Source organism: Thunnus maccoyii, chromosome 20 (genome assembly GCF_910596095.1).
Source record: "Thunnus maccoyii chromosome 20, fThuMac1.1, whole genome shotgun sequence".
Classification (NCBI taxonomy): Eukaryota; Metazoa; Chordata; class Actinopteri; order Scombriformes; family Scombridae; genus Thunnus; species Thunnus maccoyii.
Genome location: NC_056552.1, coordinates 25716348 through 25739781, shown reverse-complemented (window position 1 = coordinate 25739781; position 23434 = coordinate 25716348). Strand labels below are relative to the sequence as shown.

The following is a 23434-nucleotide window of genomic DNA, read 5'->3' as shown; positions in this document are numbered from 1 at the left end:
TGCTGTTAGATTTGTTGAGTCATGATGGTTTGATTGGTTACTGCCAAGTGAGCTTATTCTTGTACATTGTAGTGGTACATCCCCAACATTTTCACATGGGGTTCTGCCTCATCGTCCACATGCATGCTGAAACATGGCTGTTTTGCTATTGATTTAGAGATATCTTGTTCAGCCTTTGTATTAACACATTTGGTATTACCACAGTCTACTGCCTTTCTAACTGTAAATCTCAAGCATCTGGAAAGGAGTTTGTTAAAAAAAAACAACTTCTCATATCAAAATGACAAAATAGGTTGTTTGTCATTTCCTTCCAAATGAACTCATACGATTGTTATCTGATCTTCCCCCTCGATGGTTAATGTTTGGTTAGGTTTACACAACTAAAAGTACTTGGTTAAAGTCAGGGGAAGATTATGGTCATGGTTAAAAGAATATTGACGGTGGCAAGGAGACAGGATACAAACTTAAGTTTTGCAGTACAATAACAACATCACGTTACAATCACCCATGTTTTTGACAGGGGACAGTCATTGTTCATATGACTGCATCAGGAAATTGTAATCAGATTAAGAGTTTGAACAAATAACTGACGCTGTAGCTTTTTTGGTCAGGAGTTGACAATATCTTATTATCAAGTGTCCTTGTAGCTGACTAACAAGACCTGTTTACAGAGACTGTCTTCCCAAGAAAAACCACAGCATCAGTAATTTTTTCAAATGCCCAACGAGAAACACGTTTAACTGACAAAGACCTCTGGCAGCCGTATGAATTATGACTGTTGTCTCTCAGAAACAAAGGTGGAGGTACAATAACATGATGTTTTTATACAGCCACAAAACTTCGTAGGGAGGAAGTCAGGGATGATGGATGGGTTGTTTCATTTAAATATATCCCTAAACACTACAGTTAATTACAACTTGGCTTTTATGTTTGTTGCTCTCCATTGGTTTTATTGGTTATGATAATATTGTATTCAACAAACTAATTGCTGAGATCTCTGGAACTGGAGACATAGCTAAAAATAGGTTCAACGTGGCAACAGTTGTGTTCAGGCAATCAAACAGGTCGTAAATGAGCTGACAATTTTGCCAAAGTAGCTAAAACTGAAACCGAGTGCACCTGTAATGTTGCTAATTTTCCCTCATTGCACATGATAAACTGTGTACATGCACAAGAACAGTAAGTACAGTAGGTCAAAGCTGATCCAGGAAGCGAGGCTGTAAAACTGTGGTGGATGTTTACAGCAGACAGTTTGGGTGATAATTTTAGAGTTTGCCTTTGTTTTCTCCTCCAAATAAGTTTGCCTACCCTTGGGTGTACAATTGTCTAAATGCTCATGTTTGTTGTCATGTTTCGAGATCTCAGCAGTAACCGCGGTAAGTACTGCTTGTTGTAATAAACCATAGTTTTAGTTTAAGTTAGTAGTTCCTCTTTGAAACAAGCCAACAAAGGTTCCCCAACATTAACCAAGTAGGTTTTGAAGAAAACAGAAAAGGCTGATCAGAGATCAGAAAACTTATATGGAAGGCACTTCCAAACAATATATTCTGTTGTTTATTTTGGAGGACTTGGCCAATCTGAGTATCTACTGACAGGAAGTCACATGTAGCAAGATGATGTAACTGCAGCAGGGACATCAATGCACTCAGCAAACTAGATTCTACATGTGCATTTGTCAGCAGTGTGCTGACAGACAGCTAGCTAACTATGTAGGAAAATGATGTTCACCTGACAGGTTAATAGTATCTCCAAATGGAGGAAACAACAATCAAAGAGCACAACACCAGACCTGTGTGAATCACTGAGCAAATCAGAGATGTGGGCAATATCTCAGACGCCTGGAACCAGGCTAGACAATGTAAATGACAAATTAAAATCACCTTAAAGCTATTTTTGTGCATAATTGTGATTGATTGTAATCGTACTTTCCCTGTGTTTATGGGGTCATAGTTGACTCACTGAAACATTTTAGTGTTGGCTGTCTTCACAAAAAAAATGAGCACTTTAACTTTATTTCTATTTAAACTGTCCTGTGACTATGAGCCATCTGTCCATGTTCCCAGGAGGCTTCTCAGTTTTAACACCCAGGTGATGTCACCTCTGCTCACCTCTGCTCACTTTGGAGCTGAATAGAGAGAGGAGAGGAGAGGAGGTGAAGCAGGTGAAGTCCCAGTGATTCACTTCCATTTAAAGCAGGCCTGGCCATGACAGCAGCAAAAAGCAGACTTGCATATATGACCACAAACAGCATTGACAACAGAGACAACAAAGACCAAGAAGAAGCAATACATATTTGTGTAGAATTTAATCAAAATGCCCTACACTGCTGACTTTAGTAGTGAATAATTCTACAATAAATGTGTAATAAATCAAAGTAACAAAAAAATATCCCACAGAACTAACTAAGTTCTACTTAGAGACTACTAATGGTAACTGTCTGTGTGTATAAGTTCACAAACACACAGTCACTATCTAAATACCAACCAGGCTTTTTCCCTTGTTGTCTCGCTCTGATAATGAATCATGTATTTATTTGGTAAAGCAGTCCAGGCACTCAGAATGATCAAGGCCCTGAATGATAGTGATGCATCTTGCCCGGCAGGCAGACTAAACCAAATCAAACAAGGTCACTCAATATCAAGAATGTTCCATTAAAAATTAAAGCTGATTTGGTAATTTGGTCTGTCAGCATCCTTGAAGTGAAAGTGATGAGAGAGCAGGAAAAGGCAGCTTTCATATGCTGTGTGTGTATATGTGTGTGTTGTTGTAATTGTTCACTATTGTACTGTTGTCAACTATGCACTAGCTGCTTTTAGTCTAATTAAAATCACATTTAGGCTTCCCTTTTTGCAGCAAAAATAGTGACAACATGGTTTTCAAATATATTGTTAATATTTCTTTATTATTAAAATGAAGAAAAAGGGTCTTTGGGGAAATATCAGAAATGCTTCTTTTTGTCTCAGCTGCTAGAGGGGCACGTAGGTGTCTGTGTTTGATTGACAGCAGCTGGCAGGCTGAGTGGTGGTGCTCAGAGAGACAAAGAAAACAAATTTGCACTGTAGCTACAAGTCATAGACAGACAGTGTGTTGCATGCATGTAACGGGTCTGAAGTAACATTTGCAGGTACATTTACATGCTGTTTAATATGCTGCAGCTGAGCAGCTACTTAGCTAACTAGCCTGCTAACTGATGTTAGCGGTGCACTTTCCCCTGTTGAATGTTTGTTTGGTGACTCATTCAACAAGCTAAGCTGCAGAACAAGATTTATGTTCATTTTTGTAAGTTAGATAATAAGGAGACTTTAGCAGGAAAGCTAATGTTGGTTGTTGTTCAGAGTCTGTGGCTCTTGTGTTGTGTAGCAGGATGTTATCAGGCTCAGAGTGACCATCTGCCCTTCTTATGATATAATGCCACATTATTGCTTTATGCAAAGATTTGATTGGCTGAATTTAAATAAAGTCTCAAGAACTAACAGTATTCCATCAAAATTAATTCAAAACGAGGTGGCACCAACATGAAACCAAAAATATAGAGAATATAAATTTCTCCTTTTTGGTTTTTAATGTTTTTCTCAAGGGAGAACACAGGAAAAGTGGTTTAGAGAAGATATGCATGTTGAGGTAAACAAAAAAAAGCCATTTAATTTCAACATTAAAGCTTCACAGACTGACACTTGAAGACAACTGTGCTACCTGCTAGCTATTTGTCTGAACCTGGCGTAAGGCGATCACCACCACTTTGTTGTTGTTGAAAAGCAAGAAAGCTGTCTGTTTTTCAATGTCAGCTATTAGCTACTGAGCTAGTGTGGAGAAAATGCACTGGCACATTTTAATTTATTTCACATTTATGACTGTGATCCAGCCATAAAATACTTGAAGCAAATGAAGACACATATTCATAATAATCAGAATTAACAGGCTATTGTCGGGAGTTCTATTACAGAAGTGATGTCTATCATCTTCTACCACTGTAAAGTGTGTGTGTCTGTGCTGCAGGACGAGGTCATTGCAGTGTCTGAGAAGGTGATTGTTCGATTGGAGGACCTGGTCAAATGGACAGTATGGGACCCCCACGCCTGGAACAGAGGAATGAAGGTTTTACCCCTCAAGATCAGCACCGTTAACAGAGACAGAAGCAGGGAAGACTCCTCCCTCCGTTACCAGGACTCAACTCTCAGCTGTGGCCTTCACTTCAAAGATGTGTTAAAGGAGAAAGCCGCACTAGGTAAGAACTGACGTCTCATCCTTCTTTGTAGAGCTGTCTGTCATAGAAAATTATTCCAATGTTATTTCCACTGTAGGTGCTATCATTGTGTTGCCAGACTCCTGGTGAACTTTAGGAGAGGGAAGGGTGTGTTGCATAAGTCTTTGTTGTCTCACCCTCCGTCCATAGGCTGACCAAAATATTCAGTTGCCCTTGCACAGTTAAATGGAAGCTTATTGGTATTCTATTCCTGCATAGAGATGAGGTGGGACCGTCAATAATAGAGGCTTTGTGCTGTAAGCTGTTACATCAGACCGCTGCTGTGAAACTCAATCAATAGTCTCAGTGGGAGTCTGAGGACAGAAAATTCTCAGTGATTAGTTTCTATCATCGCTGCAAACTCATTGACTTTCTGCTTAAGTCTGTGTTTTCTTTGAAAAATATGGCACCCGCATGATTTTTGTAGATTTAAAGAGTCTGATCCTAACCCAAACCCTAACCACAAATGAGATGATCCCCTTCATTTTCGGACTATTTAACAGAGCAACCTTGTCCTGGTTACCTTGTCCAAAATGAGCTAACTTAAGCTTTTTTTTGGCCCAGTGACAGTCTCATTTTCTATGAGACACAAGCCATTCTTTTCTCAAGGGACTGTAGTTGACAGCTCATCAAAACACCCATACCTATAGTTTGCAATGTAGATCACACACACCACTGGTGTGTTGACTTACATCAACTCTTCAGAAAAGCTGCAACTTCATCATATCTGCTCCTCGGATTGACACATCTCAGCTACTCTACAGGCGATGTTAAGCAGCCGATGAAGTGGTGGGCTATAGCTGTTAATTCAATGTAGTATACACATTTAATTAACATTTCATATATTATGCTGCTCATCTCATTTTCAGTTTATGAACATTAATTAGGCTGCCACTGAAAGTTGTCATGTGTCTATATTTTCAGCCAACAAAAGGCGTCATTTTAGCCTGTAGTTACTTGAAAATATTGAAAGGTAACCCTCATAAGATTCAATAAGGATTCAGATTTGATAAGTGTATTCAATACTGGATTGGAATGCTATTGGACCCCATGCCTAGACAGCAGAGGGAAGGAGTCAAACACACAGGCACAAAATATATGAAACCGCAGCTTTACGAGAATGTTAATGCGTGTTAGATAAACACCAGCCATCTGTCAAGGCAACTCCACATGACGTGTGTGTTGTTCTTCACTATGAATATTCAGTTTCACTTAGTAGTAATAAAAGATACTACTGTGACCAGCTGTCTGCTGCTGGAGATGTGGTTAACTTTATGTCGGAGAACAAAAACACATGCTGATTGAAACCATTCCTCAGTTCAAAGGAGGATGACACTTGACTTAGTAAAAGAATATAAATACCAAACGCACTTGTGCAATGGCTTTGTAAGGAATGTTCAAATTAAACTTGTATTACAGTAAATCATGTATTCGGTCTGTTACTGATGAGGACAGTATTTTGTGTCCATAAAATGAAGTGGAACTGAGTCAGGAGCAGGGGAGAGCATGTAGCCCTGAGGGAAATTATGTTTTTTTAAAGAATGAAAGCGAAGATTTTTCTTCCCACTGATGGAAGCCAGTAAGAGCAGCACCAAGAGACAAACTGTATGTTGTGTGTATATAAATAAGAAATGGTCACAAAGAAAGTGAAAGATAATGTTAAAAAATGTACTGAAAGATGTAATCTATCCATCAAGCACAAGCCAGCCTGATACATACTGGTGTGTGTGTGTGTGTGTGTGTGTATGATGTTTGGTCTTTGGATGTGCTTACCTCATGCATGTTGACGTTAGTTAGTGTGCAGGTTGGCACTGCTCCAGTACAAGTGCTGTCAGTCAGGATTATAGGAGTCATTTGTGTCGGACAGGTGTTTTGTTTCAACATGTAAAACAATTCGTCATCTACAGCAGCTTGACAAAAAAGCTGTTCTTAATGTGCCTGTGTTATGCAATTGTGTAGAGCTCCTTAAAAATGCCTTGAAAATGGTGCTCTTTGATTAAGATAATGTCTGTTTTCTTTGTTATTTTTGTGTGTTTATTTTTACTGTATTGCATATAAGTACAGTTTTTAGGCACTACTTATCCTCAGTATTTCCACTGTATGCATCATCTCTTGATTGACAATGGTTGGTTCATTCACAACCATGAGGCTAGTAACATCAAGTCATTTTCATGCAAGTGTACAGTGTGGACATCACAACTTTACACTTTTCACTCAGCTGATTCACTCATGCCAACGCAGTTTACTGCCACAGCTCCCTCCACTTTCCCAACCTCCTGTTAATGTGTTAAAGTTTTTAGTATTGTTGACTTTGATTCTTTCAAAACTCCCTTAAACAGCAGAGCCTTTTTCTTTCAAATCTAACTGTGTAACCTTTTGCTGTCAATCGTCAATTCCTGGTGTGTCACAACTTTTAAGTCTGTCTTAAACAACAGTCAGGAGGCCAAATGAACATTGAAATAGAGTTTTCTTGCCATAATCATTCTTCCTATTCGTACTGACCTTTAGAGGATCCCTTCATAATGCACTTACAATGGAAGTGATGGGGGACAAAATCAAGCTTCAGCCATCCAAATGAGTCAAATCAAGTAGATATCTTTCAGTGTTACAGTCTTTTTTAAAAGAATTTTTTAATTGCAGGTTACTCAATTGGATACATTGAATGTACAATTATAATAAATAATCATTTGGCAGATTTTACACACATCTATGGGCGAGGTAGCAAAAGAAGAAAAAATGGGTATAAAACAAATAAATGAAGATGTATACAGCTACCACTGTTACAGTATTAATGTAGTCAGTCATTAATCCCACACCTTCAACCTCCCTCAGACCCTTTAAGTGTCTCAACACTGGTCACCATGCCTTATCAAACACTCTCCTCCTTCCTGCAATCTTGAATCTAAGCTTCTCCAGATGGAGGATCTTACCCAGCTCTCTCAGCCACATCTCAAGTGAAGGCACAGCATCAGACTTCCATAATCACAAAACCAGTGTTTTTGGCCAATACAGTGCCCAAATACACAAGCCATTTGTCACTGCTGTCAGAGCTGTGTCACTCGTAGACACACAGACGCCACAAGGAGATCTGGCTCTTATTGCCTGTCAAATGTTTTTGAGTAAAAATCAAAAGCAGAAGTCAAGAATAAGTGGAGGTTGGGGCTGTCCAGAATTGGTGTAAGGGTGCCAGGGTGATTCTTACTTTTGTTACACAATGCTGATACACTGGTAGACATCTTGTTTACTCTGACTTTTGAGTAGTCCAACCTATGTAATACTTAAAATTGCATCAGATTATGTCTAGCATTTACCGAGCATCGGTGTATATTCATTAATTCATGTGTTATGTCTGCAAATGTAGATATACAAGACTTTATAAAGTTCCAGATCCGTAGAGATGGCTGGGAGATCATATTTGTTCCTTAACTGCTTGAAGGACATAAAGTGCCCCCTGGAACAGATCCTTCAAACACACCACTCCTTTCTATCTCCACCGACCAAACACGGAATCCATGCTGGATGGTTCAAAGGTGTGGTTGTCATATATTGGGCTGTCTGTGTAGATATTTCGGGCTTTCATATATGTTTTAATCTGTTTCCATATTTTCAAAGAGCTGTATATGAGAAAGTTCCCTCCATATAAAGATTTGTTTGTCTTAACACGGCTGTTCAGAAGGGGTGGGAGAGAGGTTCCATGACAGACTGCTCACTCTATGGAAAGCCGGGGTGTCCTCCTCTGTGCCCTCAGTGAAATTACTTCTCCAGAAAGCCAGAGTGTTTTAATGTGCAGCCCAGAAGTAATATCTAAAAATTAGGAGACCGAGGCCTCCCTCATTTTTAGTTTTACACTGATGCTTCTTGCTTATACGTAGTGCTTTATACTGCCAGGTAAAGGGGGTTATAATAGAGTCTAATTTCTTAAAATAGCTTTGTGGTATGCATGCAAGGCCCCCAGGAAGATTAGCGATCATTAAATTGGCAGCTAATGGGGGTCCTAATAAAACAATGAACAATAAAACAATTAACAATGACAGGATTGACTGAAAGAGATATACAAATCATGGGAGAGCCACCATCTTAATAGTGTTTACTCTCCCAACCAGTGACAGTGGAAGAGTTTTCCAGATCCCACTGGATTATTTTTAGTTTCCACTTCGCCTCAAGTAACAGCTATAGCCTACCAGATTTTCTGGTCACGGTTACCTGTAAAGTAAACCTGTCCTTGGTAATCTTAAACAGCGCAGAGTTCAGTGTGGAGATATTCTGGTTCAAGCACGCTGGTATTAATTTGCTTTTATCCCAGTTGATTTGAAACTGTGAGAAGGGGCCAAAGTGGATAAACAACTCCATAATTGAGGGTAAGAACTCCTGTGGGTTAGACTCATAAAACAAAGCATTGTCCGCATTGATGACAAGTGATGCTTTTGCCCTTTAATGGAGACAGGTGATATTCTGGGATGTTATTGTATACTTCTGGCTAAAGTTTTTGAGGCAGTTGGCCATATAATGCAGTTGTTTAAACATTTGCAACAGTAGTGGAGATAGTAAATCCGTCAGGGCCAGGTGCTTTATTATTCAGGAATTATTTCATTGCTTACATTATCTCTTCAGTAGAGATGTCTTTGTCTGCTTCTCTGTTAAGATTAGGCAAAGATATGACTTAGTTGCATCAGTGTCGTGATTACCATTTAACTTATACAATTTTGAATAGAATTCCATAAAACATGCATTTATTTCTTTAGGGTCAGCAAAGACAGTGCCTGTGTCTGATTTTATTCTCAGTATTGTCGGAGGGGCTTGTGTCTGTCTCAGCTTTCATGCCAACAATTTCTGAGGTTTGTCTCCTATTTCAAATCGCATCTGCTTAATTCTGTTCATCTGCTTTTGAACCTGAGCAGATAGAATTGTACTGTACTCATCTCTTTGGGAGACTATAGAATTCAATGTGTCGGGATCTGCTGAGACTTTGTATGAATGTTCTAGCTGACACAGAGATTCATCCAACTCCATTAACCTCTTTTCTCTTTGTTTTCTCCTACCTGCTACATAGGATATGATGCTGCCTCTAAGCACTGCTTTGATGGATTCCCACAACACTGAATTATTCACATTTCCTTTATCACTTCTAGCTGTAATGTCAGGCAGCCTGACCGACATATATTTCAAAAAACTTTTCTCTTTTAAAATTGTTATCAAATCTCCAGGTGTGTTCGCCTTTGTGATATAACGAAATAACGAATAACGAAATAACGATATCACACCCGCTGATCTGTATTCACCTTCACTCAGCCCTTTTGCACATTGTGCTGCTGCACATACATGAACCAAAAAAGCAGACGTGCATGGAGACACCCACACAGTCCATGAGCATAAGACCTACCACGCTTCACTTGGTATTTATTATTCAAATTTCAACTGAGGGTGCAAAATATTGAATTTAGGGTGCAATACATGCTTTTGCACCCCAGTAGAATGGGAAATGGTCAATGAGGAGAAAATTTACAGACATTTACTATAAAATAAAGCAAGATGTCATTGTTTAGGATAGCTGATTTATCAAAAAAGAGGTCATTGTCTGATTTCACCTTTAGATTTCACATATCTCTGTTACTGACATGTAACCTAATCTATATAGCTAATGCTGCAGTAAGTGGACAGGTTAGGCTATAATATTACTACCATTCCAACACACTGCCAGTGCACTAGGATGGCAATCTGGTTGCCATGGTAATGGATTACGTCCGACTGTTAACTACATCCCCATTCTCTGTTTGAGAAAGAACATAAACCATTAAAACAGGTAGTAACACTGGAGTGGGGTTTTAAAAATTCAACATAAAGTTCTAATGTCATCAATAGAGGGCACATGTAATGAAATGTAATAAAATCACAAATTAATATCTCTTCAATAGATGATAGCATAGTTATCAAAGTTACACCATTCTTTATGTATTTCTATGTCAAACAACATTACTTGATTTATGTAATGATTAGACATTTAATACTCACAAATTCAGATTTGGCTCAGATTTGCAGTGAGACTCAAGAAATTTCCTCCAGGAATGTGAGAGTTTTATAACTCTGGTCTGGGGAGATAAGAAAAGGGGTTTTCTGTCCATGTTTGCGTGGAGTTGTCTCGTTCATATGACCCCAAAGGTCATTTATGCTTTTAGTTCAGGCCATAATTTAGTTGGTCAGAATTGGTCGGAAATGGTCTCTCAGGAGGTCTGTTCAATCTCCATTTTGTCACAATGTTTAACTTTGGTCAGTGTCATGCTGTCCGACCCTCACTTGGCAAAGAGGTCAGTGTGGGTCTTGGGTGAGGAAATGCCCCATGTCTCTGTGGAATTCACTCACCTGCTCACTCTGAATCAAAGAAAGATTGTTTTATCCCATGGAATTAAAGAGGGTGGTGTGTCCAACACCACTGCACAAATACAGAATCAGGAGGTAGCTGCTGTCTCGTTACAGAGGTTCAACACATAACTTTAACATTTTTGATAAGGATCCCTCAAACTAAGGGAAGCACTGATCAAACTTTTTTCTCTCCTGATACTGTATTTGCTGATTCAGAGAACCGTTCTGATACCAGTGCTCTCTTTTCCTAAATTTAGAATTGGTGTACTTCATGTATGGAGCTCACTGAAATCATTTTATGTTTTTATGTTATGAATGCACTAAAACTACTGGAATAAGGATAAGTAAATTGTGCCTGCAGCCATCTCTTTTGTGTTGAATTTTTGTTAACTTCTCTGGTTTTATAAGACAGAAAATCTAGTTTGTCTCTAATTTGTATAATTATATTCAGCATAATAGCATGCAGTTTCTTTTTCTGATTCGTTGAATTGTGCTTACATTTTTACTGCTCCATACTCACTGCAAATACACTGATGGCAGTTTGATTTTGTTGTACTTCTGGCCATAAAATTACCCAAAGAGCAATTTAACACTAAATCCACTCACCACAATAATGACTGTTTGCCTCCAATGATTGACACAAGACAGGCAAGTAAAGCTTAGTGTACCAGGCTAGCCGGCATCCACAAAATAAGTACCTGCCCAGCACCAAACAACAGATGAAGTTAGCGAATAGCTGGTAAACATAGTGGAGCATTCAGCAGCTTAAGAAACAGCCAAAACAGACCAAAACAGAGCAAAAAGGAGAGTGAATATTGGACTTACATTCATTTAGTGGACACAAACACGACTCCAAATGAATGTTAATGTTGCACCATGTCTGGTGGATTTAAATAGGCTGTTGTTTGCTAACATGTTCACCATAACAACATGTCAGCTTAATGTGGGGTTCTTCTGCCCCCAAGGGTGTCAAGGTGACACAGTCTGTAGCTCTGTCTCATTATCTCACATTTTTAAAAGTTTGTGGTCCAACCGATGAACAAGATGACAAACAGTTGCTGCTGGCTGCAATGAAAAAGCAATTATTTGTGTATTCATTTCCAAGAGCTTGTACAATTTAATGCAACTTGGTCCTGCTCTGGAGGTTTCTTTATTGCACAATAAAGCAACAATTGTTTGGCCTTTGGAAATATTTAAGCAATAAATAATTTAGTCTTCTTTTTTATTTGTTTCACAAAAGTTTGTTTCAGTACCTAAAGGTTGTGGCTGCTACAATTCTTGATCTCATTTTTATGAAAAGATGGATTATATTTAATGTAATGAGGTCTTGTATATATGTGTGTACCTGTACTTACTGTCTGTCACTTGCTTTATCAAATTTCATAAATCATTTACAAGTCCTTGGGATTCTGTCTTTATGAACAACTGGAGAGCAGATTCAAGTCCCTGATAATTCCATATACACTGCAGCTGCTGTGCTGTAGAAAAGTGAAAATTGATGCAAGAGTACAATGTCAAAGATGACCTTTATTCAGAGAGAGCACCTTAGAGGTGGTTGCCAATGACAGAAAGTGTTAACACTTAAGGGATTTGGCTGGCGATTTCATGTTTTTTTCTAATTGTCAACAAATCTCATGTCCAGAGCCAAACCAACAATGATTGGATCCTACTTACAAGAATTGTGTGTGTATCCAAAGTCTGATATATCTTATTCCTCTTTTATACTCTCCAGAGAGTAGTTCCTTGTAAGGCACATCCCGCTGAGCATGTGTGGGAACACAGTACAGTGCTTTGCTGTACCATACAAGCTTGTGCTACATATCAAAACCTCTTGACTTTATACTTAAGTTCTTTGAGAGAGATACAATGTAGTACAAAGTCAAGAGGTTATGATATGTAGTACAACAAACTAGCGAAGTTGTGTAAATGGAATTGTAGTCCTTCACATGTTCAGTGGAGTCTGCCATACATGGAACTTCTTTTCAGAGACTGACAATGTGATTGCTGCTTTTAGTCTTTGAAGCTGTTCAATCAATCAATCAATCAATCAAAGAAAACGTTGGACCGTTCTTAAGTGGCCTGCTGTGAGTCCTTATCTGAATCCCATCGAACATCTGTGGAAAGAGCTGAAACTTGCAGTTGGGAGACGGCATCCATCAAACCTGAGAGAACTGGACCACTTTGCTCAAGAAAAGTGGGCCATATTACCAGTGGAGAAGTGTAGAAACCTTATTCAGAGTTACAGAAAGCGCTTTACTGCAGTCATTACCTCCATAGGCTGTGTTACGAAATATTAAGTTGAGGGTATCAATATTTTTTGCCATTTTCATTTGTTTTATTGTATTAAATAATATGTTAAGTTGTAAATCAAAAGTAAAGTTTCAGTTATATTCAGTGCAAAATAATGAATGATGGATACTTCTGTCAGTTTCAACTTAATACAGAGAAAATTTATTTTTTTTAAAAAAAGGTGGAAGAGTACCAATATTTTCGGCCACGTCTGTCTTAACATGTTAGCAGACTGTGAGCTAACTAGCAAAATGTTAAGCATGTTAACATGTTAACTGTGAGGATGTAAACATGTTATGTTAAGATGTTATATGTTACATGCCTAAAGTCAGCATGTTAAATCCAGTAGTTAACATTCATGTTAAAATGCTGGTATTAAAGGTAGTTTTCCAAAACGTGTTATCATGCAAGATCTTGATAACATTTTACAGGATAAAAGCATAGATACACATTTAATTTTAACATGCTAATGTAGTTTAAAATGGGAGCAACTACTTTTCATGTGATTTAGGAGACCAGTGTGGCAAGATAAATTTTTTTGTCGTTGTATTTCTATGCAATGTCATTGTACTGTAGCACTGAACACTGTTGACTAAACACTGTTGACAAAATTGACTTTACTAGACCTGTGATGTCCAGTCAAGTCCATTTTATTCATATAGCCCAATATCACACATTTGCTGCAAGGAAATCTGTACAACATATGACAACTTCATTTTCTATTCAAAATGTTATTTGAATGAAGTCCTTTTTCAATTAGAACTATTACTATTATAATAAAATTATCTATTGTCTGCACATCATTCATGAGTGGGCTATTGTCCCTCTCTTATGACTGCCTGCTCCATATTAACAACCTGCCGTACCTTTGTAAAACTCAGTTTTATCTCCTGTAGTGCCATTGTGTTTGAGAAATTATGATGTCAAACTGAATTCAACATGTGAACATTTGCACAAAATTTTGAGGATGAACATCTTACTAATAGCATTTTATGTAAAATTGATCTTAAATGATTTGTTTTATGACAATACCAGATAATTAAAAAAAAAACATGAAATATTTTTTTGACAGTTTATGACAGTTGGCTTTTATATTTTGAATTTGAGGATTTACACAATGAGCATGCTGATGAACATGTCTTTTCATCATTTTCACAACTGCACAAAAGCAACTGAGAGAAACTGTAACATAGCCAGAAACCTGAGCAGATGCATAATGGGTCAGCCATTATGTTCAAAAATATTGGGCCTAGCAGTACCAGTAAATGGTATGGAAACACCAGTCAACAATTTCATCATGTCAAGATGCAACGTATTAACACATTTGATAAGATGTCAGATTTTGACCTGTTCAGTTGATATAACTCTGCCCTACTGTCAGCTGAATGTAAGCATGAGTATGCAGTAAGTATTTACATACCAGGATGCTAGCATTGCTGTAGACTAAGTCTTCTTCTTCCTTCAAATGTCCCCTTCTGTGCATCTCTTTAGGTGAAAGCTTGACCCAGAAGCAGGTGCTAGTCCTGTCCTACCCCCGCTACTGCAGGTACCGCTCGGTTGTGGCCCGGCTACACAAGCAGCCAAGATCTCTGCTGACCAACCAGGTGGTTTTGGCACTGGGTGGCATCGCAGTGTATTCTGAAAACATGCACATCCTGTACTGTCGCGACACATTTGACCATCCCACACTACTGCAAAACGAGAGCGTGTGTGATGAATTTGGTGAGTGAAACACAAGGTAACAGAGATACTGACACACAAACATGCTGTTGCAGATGTACACACACAGTCAAACATAAATACATAATAGAATTTTATTTTCAAGTGGACTAATTAAGTATCGATTATTTACCTTGGGTTAGGGTGTGTAAGGTTTTTCAATTCTTTACTACTGACAAAATTTGACTTTTTACACTGTTAGAGGGACAATGGTGAGTTTGCAGGAACTACTGTGAAAAGAAGTGCAACCAGGTACATTAGCTGTAATATGTCAAGAATTTCACCCACCATCTTTTTTTTTCTAATACATTATAATTTATAAAAATTCTAAGTGTTGGAAATTAGGTTGTCACAGGATCATAACAATGGGATGCTACATAGAACATTAGAATATAATTTTAAAAAAGCAAATGGAGTGTATTTAACATAAAGCTGTATCGTTTCCTGTGAATTTCTTGTTTAAATTCTGTGCGGGAATGGCGGACTCTGCTAATTACAATTACAAGTGCTACATTGAGAGGTTATTATGGAATGTACAGTCAATACTATACTGTACTGAAAGGCTATTGCAAAAAACCTGCAAACCCTTAAGAGTATCAAAAATGGGTCTTTAACTAATGGTTGTTACCAGTGGATGCCTTAGGTCTAGTTCCATATGATACCAGTATCTTCACTCGCTAAAACCTTTAAAAGACATCAATGTCAGCCAAGGATGCCAATGTCCTTATAGACTTTAAGAGGTGAAAGGATGGGTTCCCATTTTTAAATGAATTGTAAAACAATACTTGCATGCCCATGTGTGAATTTATTGATTTATTTGTTGCTCCAATCATTCCTCTTTTCTATACTGACCCTAAGTATATCCTTTCTTAAAGCTATTTCATATAAGTGAGTTTATTTATAGTCAGTAAAGAGCTGCAGACTAGTGGAAGTTAAAATAATTGACTCTGAAATATGAGTGCATTAAAGTAGAGGAAGACAGAAGGAAGGAATGATGGCAGAAACAATGGACAAAACAAGAGAGGGAATGAAAACCAATAAAAGCTGTACAGCATTAAATTCTTTGTTGTTGTTGGGGTTTTTTTGCGTTACTGAAACTTTATTACAAATATTTTATACATTATTTGGGCTCCATTTACTCTTTGGCTTTGACATTCTGTTGTCAGAGAAAATGAAATGTATAGCAGGAATCACAGATTTTAGTAGCCTTTGATTCATTACGGAAAAGTTTAAGCATTTGAATTTGTGGCATTTGACATTGAGTTCATTTGTTTTGCTAGATTATAACTTTGGATCAGATGCGGTGTTGTCAGCAGCCATAGAGCAGGTTGATCCTCATGATGTCCCAATAGGACATGCCCTGCCTCTGACCAATTTGGACATTGGGGTCGGGGATGGGGGTGATGGAGTCCCGGCCGTACTTGATGGAGAAGGCGGTCCTTCCGTAGTGCATGATGGAGGAGTAGTCGTAGGGAGTGTTCAGGTTGTTGGTGTTCTGCTTGTAGAAGTTGTAGGCCATCTGTAGGTCAATGTTCTCCCAGTTGATCCTGACGTAGTAGTCGCAGTCGCTCCTGGTCTGCTCATGCTGAAAGCCCAGAGCATGGTTGATCTCGTGCTGGATGATGCCGTGTTAGACCTGTCTGCCTCCTGTTCTTCCCAGAGCCGAGAAACATCCGGCTTTGTTCTCAATAGGACATGCCCTGCCTCTGTCCGATTGTCATTTGTTATGTTTATTTTTCTGTAGATATCTATATTATCTCTTCTAGTGTTGAAATGTATATTTACTGTGAATTTACTATTCCGGTGTAATGCCTGGACAGCCTGCTGCTATTACACAAGAATTTCCCAATTGGGGATCAGTAAAGTACATCTATCTATCTATCTAGCTATCTAGCTAGCTAGCTAGCTGTCTGTCTCTCTGTCTGTCTGTCTCTCTGTCTGTCTGTCTATCTGATATTAATCTTTTAACAGTGTCCATTGTGTTATACTTATCATGTTTGCTGAACACACATAAGGTTCCCAGGTTCAAACTGAGTGGAAACACACTTCTTTGTTCATGTGTTAAACACCACAAAACAACATGGAACTAAAGACAGCACATGGAGTAACACATTAAACCAACAACATGTTTAATCACTATTTCTATGTATGCTTCTGGCCTCTATATTTCTGATTAGCCTATATTTATTAGTTTCTATGTTGGTAAAGGGAATTCATATCCTCACTGTCGTGCTCTGGTTGACCGGAACATGCAAGATGATGAAGATTATAAAACTCAATTCTACCCATTGGGAAATTGAACCCCAGTATTCTGCATGACAGGTGAAGATACTGTCCACTATACTAATGATGACCACTGTATTTGTACACGTCAACAGGCTGGTGGTGCTGTTTAAATGTTTATATGAAATTTTTCAATAGTTGTTGAGATATTTCAATAAATAAGTGTAACCTCAACCTCATGGTGGTGCTAGAGAAAGAGTCCAAGGATCACCAAAGTCATTATAATACAACCTCTGGGAACTGTGAATAGATGTACCAAATTTTGTGCAACATCACGTAAAAATAAAGAAAATGTTCTGCATTTGAAATTTGAAATTTGAAAGCCTTTTCCAGTAAATTCGCCCGAATCCAATACAGAACAGGACAGCGGGTGCATAATGTTATCCTAAAGTCTAACAGTTAGTAGAATCCGAGACCATGTTACATGGACTGGATGTGTCCTGAACAGGGATTTTTATAACCTGATCTGTGAATCCAGAATATATTGTAGTCAGCTAATGCTATGGAACAGTATGTCATTTAACTAGTAAGCCCGGCATGCTAACATTAGCGGATTATGTTCGAGCAGTCAAACATACTGTTTAATCCACTTCTTACACTTTTACTCATGTTTTTGGTTTTGGGAAGACCTCAGGTAGTCGTTAAAGTGCTGCACTTTGGTGGGACTTCAAATAATTAACTTGTGAGTGTAGTGAACCTGAGGTGGAGAGAGGTAGACAGAAGGAAGGACAGAATTCAGAAACAAATGAAGAAATAACATCTTCCCAATAAGTGAACTTAATTAACAGGCTGTAAAACATTAAATTAAACCTGCCTCACTCCTCTGCTAACCAACTATATTAATTTCATTCTGCATTAACTTTTTCACAGATAATTTAGACATGAGGTAACTTCATTTGCTCTTTGATGTTTATTTCTTTGTGTGAACATTTCAAAGATTACAGTCACAGAATGTGAAGAGTATGTCATGGATCACATACATTTTAGTAGCGTTTTATTCATTACATGTAAATGGAGAAAAAATGTGAATTTGTTGTATTTGGCATTGAGTTCATTTGTTTTGCTAAATGATAACTTTAGATCAGATGTGGTGTTGTCAGCAGCCGTAGAGCAGGTTGATCCTCATGATGTCCCAATAGGACATGCCCTGCCTCTGTCCGATCTGGACGTTGGGGTCGGGGATGGGGGTGATGGAGTCCCTGCCGTACTGGATGGAGAAGGCGGTCCTTCCGTAGTGCATGATGGAGGAGTAGTCGTAGGGAGTGTTCAGGTTGTTGGTGTTCTGCTTGTAGAAGTTGTAGGCCATCTGTGGGTCGATGTTCTCCCAGTTGATCCTGACGTAGTAGTCGCGGTCGCTCCTGGTCTGCTCGTGCTGGAAGCCCAGAGCATGGTTGATCTCGTGCTGGATGATGCCGTGGTAGAGGCAGCCCTGCTTGTTGAGAGAGAGGACCTGTCTGCCTCCTGTTCTTCCCAGAGCCGAGAAACATCCGGCTTTGTTCTCAATGCTGATGTAGTCGTACTGGTTCTGACGGGGGACAAAGCGGATGCAGGTTCTGCTGTGGAAGGCCTTCATGGCGTTCTCGATCTTCTGCCTTTCCCAGCTGCTGAACTGACTGCTCACCGTGAAGGGGATCATCACCATGCCGTTGGAGGCTTTCCTCCACAGGCAGCTCTGGGACCAGCATGTCATGGCATTTCTGGTTCTGGGAGCCAACAAGTCTCCTTCCAGCAAGATCTCATCTGTGGCATTGTTGGAGGCCAGAATCCTGGTGCTGATATCAACACTGTCATCCTCCTCCTCTCCACTTCCTTCCTCCTGGAGAGGATGTGCCCGATAGAGGCCAAGCAGGAGCAGCAGCAGCAGGCTGACAGAGGGAGTCATCTTCAGGTGTGGTCTGGTGTCTGTGGAGCTTCTGTGGCAAGCTGCTTTAGAGAGACTCCTTGAAGCTTGATGTTTGACTCAGTTCAGTCCAGGGTCTTTATACTCACCTCTACAGGTGTGTCTGCAGGAGGATTATGGGTTGAGGTCCACACTGCTACGCCTAAATAAACCTGTGAAGGGAGGACCACAGGCAAACCTACTGTTTCAATATAGTTTGTTATGTCTGGTCATTAGATGGATGAACACAGCTGGTTTACTGGGTGGAACATGATTAACTGAAGATCTTACATTTACTTCAACCAATAAGATTGCACAGTATCTGTCAAAGTAACCCTTTGTAAATATTTTGCTACATTGCAAAGTGAAATCTTTCAAATATTAATAGCACCCTGACACCTTGGAATCAATTCTGTCTGGTCAGGATGTACTAGTTTAGACATACTGTATATTGAAATAAAGGCTTCAGATCAACTTCCTGAAGGGTTGTGACTGGAAAGTCCAAAATTGTAGACCTGTCCTATTACTGGAGCCAACTCATCCACAAAGCGTTTGTATTGCTCACCAGGAAGCCCATCTATGCCTTTGTATGAGAGCTTATGGGAATTTAAGAATGTTGTGACTTTCTCTTGCTTATTTTCAATTTCTAGGGAGGGTACTTTGTAGAAAGTAATATAATAATCTGCAAAGGCTTCTGCGTTACTTTATGACCATGTCAGTGTAGAATTTGATATAGGATGCTTAATCTTTGGGAGAGTCTTATTAGATTGTTGAAAGGCCAGTATCTACTCTCCCAGTTTCTCAAATGATAGTAACTACCTTTGATGAATTCAAGGGCAGCCTCTACTTCTATCTGTTGTTTTACCAACCCATGTGAAGAACATTGTCAACAACGTTGCACACTTGTCTAATGTATATAATATGTTATCCTATGTTTATGTTTTAGTATATTTGTAGTGTATGCTAAGGTTTTTTCTAATATTCCTGTGGTCAGCTATTTTATTTTATTTTGTCATTTGTTGTGTTTATTTTTCAATAGATATATATATATATATTATCTCTTCTAGTGTTGATTTGTATATTTACTGTTCTGGTGCAATGCCTGTACAGCCTGCTGCTGTAACACAAGAATTTCCCAATTTGGGATCAGTAATGTACATCTATCTATCTATCGATCGATCGATCGATCGATCTATCTATCTATCTATCTATCTATCTATCTATCTATCTATCTATCTATCTATCTATCTAGCTATCTAGCTATCTGTCTCTCTGTCTGTATGTCTGTCTGTCTAATATTAATCTTTTAACAGTGTCCGTTGTGTTGTACTTATCATGTTTGCTGAACACACATAAGGTTCCCAGGTTCAAACTGAGTAGAAACACACTTCTTTGTTAATGTGTTAAACATTACAAAACAACATGGAACTAAAGACAGCACATGGAGTAACACATTAAACAAACAACATGTTTAATCACTATTTCTATGTATGCTTCTGGCCTCTATATTTCTGATTAGCCTATATTTATTAGTTTCTATGTAGGTAAAGGGAATTCATATCCTCACTGTCGTGCTCTGGTTGACCAGAACATGCAAGATGATGAAGATTATAAAACTCAATTCTACCCATTGGGAAATTGAACCCCATTATTCTGCATGACAGGTGAAGATACTGTCCACTATACTAATGATGACCACTGTATTTGTACACGTCAACAGGCTGGTGGTGCTGTTTAAATGTTTATATGAAATTTTTCAATAGTTGTTGAGATATTTCAATAAATAAGTGTAACCTCAACCTCATGGTGGTGCTAGAGAAAGAGTCCAAGGATCACCAAAGTCATTATAATACAGCCTCTGGGTACTGTGAATGGATGTACCAAATTTTGTGCAACATCACGTAAAAATAAAGAAAATGTTCTGCGTTTGAAATTTGAAATTTGAAAGCCTTTTCAAGTAAATTCACCTGAATCCAATACAGAGCAGGACAGCAGGTCCATAATGTTATCCTAAAGTCTAACAGTTAGTAGAATCCAGGACCATGTTACACAGACTGGATGTGTCCTGAACAGGGATTTTTATAACCTGATCTGTGAATCCAGAATATAATGTAGTCAGCTAATGCTATGGAACAGTATGTCATTTAACTAGTAAGCCCGGCATGCTAACATTAGCGGTTTATGTTAGAGCAGTCAAACACACTGTTTAATCCACTTCTTACACTTTTACTCATGTTTTTGGTTTTGGGAAGACCCCAGGTGGACGTTACAGTTCTGCACTTTGGTGGGACTTCAAATAATTAACTTGTTAGTGTAGTGAACCTGAGGTGGAGAGAGGCAGACAGAAGGAAGGAAAGAATTCAGAAACAAAGGAAGAAATAACATCTTCCCAATAAGTGAACTTAATTAACAGGCTATAAAACATTAAATTAAACCTGACTCACTCCTCTGCTAACCAACTATATTAATTTCATTCTGCATTAACTTTTTCACAGATAATTTAGACATGAGGTAACTTCATTTGCTCTTTGATGTTTATTTCTTTGTGTGAACATTTCAAAGATTACAGTCACAGAATGTGAAGAGTATGTCATGGATCACATACATTTTAGTAGCGTTTTATTCATTACATGTAAATGGAGAAAAAATGTGAATTTGTTGTATTTGGCATTGAGTTCATTTGTTTTGCTAAATGATAACTTTAGATCAGATGTGGTGTTGTCAGCAGCCGTAGAGCAGGTTGATCCTCATGATGTCCCAATAGGACATGCCCTGCCTCTGTCCGATCTGGACGTTGGGGTCAGGGATAGGGGTGATGGAGTCCCTGCCGTACTGAATAGAGAAGGCGGTCCTTCCATAGTGCATGATGGAGGAGTAGTCGTAGGGAGTGTTCAGGTTGTTGGTGTTCTGCTTGTAGAAGTTGTAGGCCATCTGCGGGTCGATGTTCTCCCAGTTGATCCTGACGTAGTAGTCGCGGTCGCTCCTGGTCTGCTCGTGCTGGAAGCCCAGAGCATGGTTGATCTCGTGCTGGATGATGCCGTGGTAGAGGCAGCCCTGCTTGTTGAGAGAGAGGACCTGTCTGCCTCCTGTTCTTCCCAGAGCCGAGAAACATCCGGCTTGGTTCTCAATGCTGATGTAGTCGTACTGGTTCTGACGGGGGACAAAGCGGATGCAGGTTCTGCTGTGGAAGGCCTTCATGGCGTTCTCGATCTTCTGCCTTTCCCAGCTGCTGAACTGACTGCTCACGGTGAAGGGGATCATCACCATGCCGTTGGAGGCTTTCCTCCACAGGCAGCTCTGGGACCAGCATGTCATGGCGTTTCTGGTTCTGGGAGCCAACAAGTCTCCTTCCAGCAAGATCTCATCTGTGGCATTGTTGGAGGCCAGAATCCTGGTGCTGATATCAACACTGTCATCCTCCTCTTCTCCACTTCCTTCCTCCTGGAGAGGATGTGCCCGAGAGAGGCTGAGCAGGAGCAGCAGCAGCAGGCTGACAGAGGGAGTCATCTTCAGGTGTGGTCTGGTGTCTGTGGAGCTTCTGTGGCAAGCTGCTTTGGAGAGACTCCTTGAAGCTTGATGTTTGACTCAGTTCAGTCCAGGGTCTTTATACTCACTTCTACAGGTGTGTTTGCAGGAGGATTATGGGTTATGTCCACACTGCTACGCCTAAATAAACCTGTGAAGGGAGGACCACAGGCAAACCTACTGTTTCAATATAGTTTGTTATGTCTGGTCATTAGATGGATGAACACAGCTGGTTTACTGGGTGGAAGATGATTAACTGAAGATCTTACATTTACTTCAACCAATAAGATTGCACAGTATCTGTCAAAGTAGCCCTTTGTAAGTATTTTGCTACGTTGCAAATTGAAATCTTTCAAATATTAATAGTACCGTGACACCTTGGAATCAATTCTGTCTGGTCAGGATGTATTAGTTTAGACATACTGTATATTGAAATAAAGGCTTCAAATCAACTTCCTGAAGGGTTGTGACTGGAAAGTCCAAAATTGTAGGATGCTTAATTTTTGGGAGAGTCTTATTAGATTGTTGAAAGGCCAGTATCTACTCTCCCAGTTTCCCAAATCATAGCAACCACCTTTGATGAATTTGAGGGCACCCTCTACTTGTATCTGTAGTTTAGCTGACCCATGTGAACAACATTGTCAACAATTTTGCATATTTGTCTAATGTATATAGTATGTTATCATATGTTTATGTTTTATTATATTTGAAGTGTATGCCGAGGTTTTTTCTAATATTCTTGTGTTGAGCTATTTTATTTTATTTTGTCATTTGTTGTGTTTATTTTCTGTAGATATCTATATTATCTCTTCTAGTGTTGACATGTATATTTCCTGTGTATTTACTGTTCCGGTGTAATGCCTGGACAGCCTGCTGCTATTACACAAGAATTTCCCAATTTGGGATCAGTAAAGTACATCTATCTATCTATCTATCTATCTATCTAGCTATCTAGCTATCTGTCTGTCTGTCTGTATGTCTGTCTGTCTAATATTAATCTTTTAACAGTGTCCGTTGTGTTGTACTTATCATGTTTGCTGAACACACATAAGGTTCCCAGGTTCAAACTGAGTAGAAACACACTTCTTTGTTAATGTGTTAAACATTACAAAACAACATGGAACTAAAGACAGCACATG

The 23434-nt window shown here is 39.0% G+C and overlaps 3 protein-coding genes across 4 annotated transcripts in view; 1 reads left to right on the top strand and 2 right to left on the bottom strand.

Moving 5' to 3' along the window:
• LOC121886920 (AT-rich interactive domain-containing protein 5B-like) overlaps nucleotides 1-23434 on the top strand; it is a 53138-nt gene that overhangs the window by 6268 nt on the left and 23436 nt on the right. For both annotated transcript variants that reach the window (XM_042397331.1, XM_042397330.1), the window contains 2 exons: nucleotides 3997-4225; nucleotides 14381-14611. In XM_042397331.1, coding sequence (XP_042253265.1) covers nucleotides 3997-4225; nucleotides 14381-14611 — 460 coding nt within the window. The remainder of the gene's footprint in view (nucleotides 1-3996; nucleotides 4226-14380; nucleotides 14612-23434) is intronic.
• LOC121886925 (high choriolytic enzyme 1-like) lies at nucleotides 17742-19273 on the bottom strand. Its single transcript, XM_042397338.1, has one exon. It carries the CDS (start codon nucleotides 18771-18773, stop codon nucleotides 17988-17990), a length of 786 nt encoding a protein of 261 aa, XP_042253272.1. The 5' UTR covers nucleotides 18774-19273; the 3' UTR covers nucleotides 17742-17987.
• LOC121886926 (high choriolytic enzyme 1-like) lies at nucleotides 21188-22511 on the bottom strand. The gene has a single exon (XM_042397339.1). The coding sequence runs from the start codon at nucleotides 22275-22277 to the stop codon at nucleotides 21492-21494; it is 786 nt and encodes a 261-aa protein (XP_042253273.1). The 5' UTR covers nucleotides 22278-22511; the 3' UTR covers nucleotides 21188-21491.

Coding starts and splice junctions, on each gene's coding strand:
- LOC121886925 (XM_042397338.1), bottom strand. CDS start 18,773: ATGACTCCCTCTGTCAGCCTGCTGCTGCTGCTCCTGCTTGGCCTCTAT.
- LOC121886926 (XM_042397339.1), bottom strand. CDS start 22,277: ATGACTCCCTCTGTCAGCCTGCTGCTGCTGCTCCTGCTCAGCCTCTCT.